Consider the following 4,615-nt stretch of genomic DNA (forward strand, 5'->3'; position numbering starts at 1 on the left):
AAGTTAACGATTGGCGAGATCTTGGCTGCGTTATTGACACAACACTTTCTATTGATAGAAATAAGTAGTGATTGTCCCCGAGTCATTGGTGCGCCAAGAACTCTGCGATGGGCTGGCAGGAGTCCATTGGGCTGGGCAGGCAGGTTCGGCTGGTGATGCTGGGGAGGAGGAGGAGGAGGAGGCTACTGGTGGTGATGGTGCCCGTCCCCCTCTCCACAGGTCTGTGACAAGCAGGGAACAAGGCAACGGACGGCGCAGCCCAGCCCCGGCTGACGGACGCTGGCGACTCAGACATGGACAGTAGCTGCCACAACGCGACTACCAAAATGTTAGCGACAGCTCCAGCTCGGGGCAACATGATGAGCACGTCCAAACCCTTGGCTTTCTCCATTGAACGAATCATGGCGCGCACCCCCGAGCCCAAGGCCCTGCCAGTCCCCCACTTCCTGCAGGGAGCCTTACCCAAGGGGGAACCCAAGCACTCTCTGCATCTCAACTCGTCGATTCCCTGCATGATCCCTTTCGTGCCTGTGGCGTACGACACGAGCCCCAAGGCAGGAGTGACGAGTTCCGAGCAGCGGAAGGCCAGTCTGGAGGCCCCGGCTGCGCCCGCGGCGGTGCCCTCGGCGCCGGCATTCAGCTGCAACGACCTGCTCAACTGCGCACTGAGTCTCAAGGGCGACCTGGCCCGCGACGCGCTGCCGCTGCAGCAGTACAAGCTGGTAAGGCCGCGTGTGGTCAACCACTCTTCATTCCACGCCATGGGCGCCTTGTGCTACCTGAACCGAGGTGACGGCCCGTGCCACCCGGCAGCCGGCGTGAACATCCACCCGGTGGCCTCCTACTTCCTCAGTTCCCCTTTGCACCCGCAGCCAAAAACGTATTTAGCCGAAAGGAATAAACTGGTGGTCCCGGCGGTGGAGAAATACCCTTCTGGAGTAGCGTTCAAAGACCTGTCCCAGGCTCAGCTGCAGCATTACATGAAAGAAAGCGCCCAGCTTCTGTCGGAAAAAATCGCGTTCAAAACCTCGGACTTCAGCCGAGGCTCTCCTAATGCCAAGCCCAAAGTTTTCACTTGCGAAGTGTGTGGAAAGGCAAGTACTATGCAAAACGGAGATCCCTTCCTTCCTTCCCTCCTTCCCTCCTTCCCTCCTTCCCTCCTTTCCTTCCTTCCTTCCTTCCTTTCTTCCTTCCTTCCTTCTCTCCCTCCCTCCCTCCCTCGCTCCTCCTTTCCTTCCTCCCTTTTTAGTATTTTGGGGGTAATTATTTGTATACACTTTTTGTAAGATTCTCTTCCTCCTACCCTCCCTCTGCCCAGTTTGATTTCAAAGTTACTTGTTCGGCTAACCTGTTCTATGTGTGTTTAATTTTAAGGTCTTTAATGCGCACTATAACTTAACCCGTCACATGCCAGTGCACACAGGAGCCAGACCCTTCGTTTGCAAAGTGTGCGGAAAAGGTTTCAGGCAAGCAAGCACCCTGTGCAGGCACAAGATCATTCACACGCAGGTGTGTTCATCAGTCTCAATTTCACCTCGTTTGCTTCGGAACTGTTTGCAGAAAAACAGTTGATAAAGCCTTAGTCCTTAGGATAAGGTTCCTTTAAAACGTGCTAGCTGAACAGGGGTGAATGCCATATATTGTTTGCTTTTGTTCTGCCTTGAAAGTGTTTAAGCATTACTGTGTTTTGAGCTTGCAAAACTTCACATAATTAGAAAATATCTAAATGTCTCTACTTTTCCTTTCTCTTGCTTAGGAAAAACCTCACAAATGTAACCAGTGTGGCAAAGCATTTAATAGAAGTTCTACTTTAAACACTCATACCCGAATACATGCGGGCTACAAACCGTTTGTGTGTGAATTCTGTGGCAAAGGGTTTCATCAAAAAGGTATGGAAACCAGGAAATGTTGTCTCTCATGGTTAGTCTTACCAAAAGCGATGCTTAATATTTTCGGGATGTTTTAGAAGACGATGTTTAAAGTGTAGTTATGTGGCACATTTGTTGCCATTCTAACCCCCTACCCGAAGTCTGATTAGTATTAGAGAAAGGCATGATTCATAAAACAAGGGTATATTTTTTAACTGCATGCTCTGATTCTATGTAATTGGACTGATAAATGTGTATTAAAAATTTAAAGGAAACGGCATCACTGTTGATGCGATGTTTGAAAATAAACTTGGGGAGACAAGTGCAGGCACGGATAGCAGCCCTGCACTGGTTGTGGGACCCGTGGCGGTTCTTCTGCTTGCCTGGCGCTACCTTAGACGTGTCTGCTCCTCCTTTTTTAGGGTTTTTTTTTTTTTTTCCCCCCAGAACCACATCTCTGTCATTTGTGTGTTTCAGGGAATTACAAAAACCACAAGTTGACCCACAGCGGGGAGAAGCAGTTCAAGTGCAATATCTGCAACAAGGCTTTCCACCAGGTTTACAACCTCACTTTCCACATGCACACCCACAACGACAAGAAGCCTTTCACCTGCCCCACGTGCGGCAAGGGTTTCTGCAGGAACTTTGACCTCAAGAAGCATGTCCGCAAGCTGCACGACAGCAGCCTGGGGCTGGCCCGCACGCCAGCTGGCGAACCAGGCACTGAACCGCCGCCCCCGCTACAGCAGCAGCCGCCGGTGACGCTGCCTCCTCTGCAGGCGCCGCTGCCAACCCCGGGGCCCCTGCAGCCCGGGCTCCACCAGGGCCACCAGTGATCGAGGCCAGGGTTCCTTCCAGCCTCGGCCGGGCCCCCACGCTGAGGCAGCGGCAGACTAGAGCTCTTGGTCCGAGTTCGTCTGCAGACCCCGGGGCATGTTGGGCCCCACACTTTAGGGCCAACCAGAAGCCTCTGCATCCCTTGGCCTTTCACCTCTTGCATGCACCTGCTAAATGGTTTTGTGTATTATATTCTATATAGGCACTAACAATTATGAAAAACTTGGAGGGCTTTGTTTGTTTTCTGTTTTTCTTTTTTTTTTTTAATTTGGAAAGACTTTTCATCTTGGGTGAAGAGATGGTGTTTGTTTTGTTTTGTTTAAACAAATTTCTGCTATATTTATTGAGATCTGTATTATTCTACCCGGGAATGCTGCATCATTTTAATTTTATTATTGTATATATTTCCATTGTGTTGATTCTCCCGTCTCAAGATGTCTGCAGGATGTTTATCATTTCCTTCTTTCCTGAAGTAACGAAACACTGTGTGTATGTCATATATACACGCATAGATGTGTGCGCCCATAGGGGTATATTCCACATTCGTGAGCACACACACATACACATTAGATAAGGATGGTTCATTATGGATGATTTTGAATTTTGGTTTTGATTATTGCACGTGAAAATTGATTCATTGACTGTTGGAAATAAATACTTGGAACATGCTTATTTAATCAACGAACTTTAGGGCTCTGTTCATACTATTCAGCTAAAGATTCCTGACTGTGACCCCCTCATCCATCCTCCTTTTTAAAATCTAAAACCCTGGATTAGTAATACTTAATGTTTTCGTCTGAAAATCTATCAAGTGCAAATAGTTTCTTCTAAATGGTTACACCTTTGGATAAAGTTATGAAATCTGGTAAATTTCAGAAGCAGAAGACATGGAGTTTTCTAACAGAAACACAAATTTGGCTTGGACCACCTGATATGTTCGCAGTGCACAGTTAAACAGGAACAACATATCCAGTAGCTGTATGCAATGTACATCTCCTCAAACGCATTACAATCATAGATAGACAGGTGTCTATTGTTTGCATCCTGAAGGCACATACTGACTTATACACAGCTGGCAAAGGGAGCCTCTGTGTTTTTACATGTGTATATATGTTTATAGACGAATATACTTCCATTCAAGGAGGAAACATGGATGAAAACCAAACTGTGGCGGGTGCCAGGTCCTTGAAATGCTTCAAGTGTTAATCAGCGGCTCCGCTGTGAGCTCGGGCTCTGGTGTTTCTAACCGCAAGTCTCTCCTGTTTTCTTGCCAAAACAGTGAAACAACTGCTAAAGACTTTAATTAAGAGGGGTAATTAGTTCAGATTTATCAAAGCCGGGTTGTTATACTATTAGCTGCTCAGTAGAAGCTGCCAGACAAACTCACAGCCCAGCACAGTAGTGCTACTGCAACGGGGCCACATCCTGGGAGGGCGACTGGGGGGAGCGGGCCCCAGGGTCCCCGTCTCGCCGCCTCGGACTCCACCACCCAGCCAGGACCGGGGCCAGCGCGGCCAGCCCCGCAGGCCTCAGGTGCATCTTGGCCCCTCCCCCGGCCCACGCTCTCCCTCCAGGGCTGCTGATGTGGAGAATCCACCATCGGTCCACACCGCGGGCCCAGGTTCTACGGAGTCCGGGGGTCTCCTTTCTGCACTCACCGTAGCGCGGCCTCACAAGCTCCGGGACCGCAGTTGCGGGGAAGAAACTTAAATCTGTGGCCCCGCCTCACTTCTGTGCGTCCTGCGGTGCCCAGGAAAAGGCTGCGCAGAACGACGAAAGGCGAGACCGAGACCGGAGATGTGCAGGGCACACTGCCGGGGCGCGGCGGCTGACACCCGAACTCACATTTCATGGCAGGGAAAGACTGACGGCTCTGGTCACCGAGAGAGGGTGACCTGAGTGCTTTTCGA

At 49.9% G+C, this 4,615-nt stretch overlaps 1 protein-coding gene across 3 annotated transcripts in view; it reads left to right on the plus strand.

Moving 5' to 3' along the window:
- The window catches only part of FEZF1 (FEZ family zinc finger 1), an 11,119-nt gene extending 7,735 nt beyond the window's left edge, over nt 1-3,384 (plus strand). The window contains exons 1-5 of one of the 3 annotated variants that reach the window (XM_011995969.1): nt 7-722; nt 873-1,094; nt 1,375-1,509; nt 1,757-1,889; nt 2,346-3,384. In XM_011995969.1, the coding sequence (XP_011851359.1) occupies nt 294-722; nt 873-1,094; nt 1,375-1,509; nt 1,757-1,889; nt 2,346-2,704 (1,278 nt within the window). In that variant the 5' untranslated portion in view covers nt 7-293 and the 3' untranslated portion in view covers nt 2,705-3,384. Of the gene's footprint in view, nt 1-6; nt 1,095-1,374; nt 1,510-1,756; nt 1,890-2,345 lie in introns of those variants that run through there. The other 2 variants (XM_011995968.1, XM_011995967.1) reach the window with 2 other exon arrangements.
- Nucleotides 3,385-4,615: the final 1,231 nt, after the last annotated feature.

Source organism: Mandrillus leucophaeus, unplaced genomic scaffold, assembly GCF_000951045.1.
Source record: "Mandrillus leucophaeus isolate KB7577 unplaced genomic scaffold, Mleu.le_1.0 Scaffold5, whole genome shotgun sequence".
Classification (NCBI taxonomy): domain Eukaryota; kingdom Metazoa; phylum Chordata; class Mammalia; order Primates; family Cercopithecidae; genus Mandrillus; species Mandrillus leucophaeus.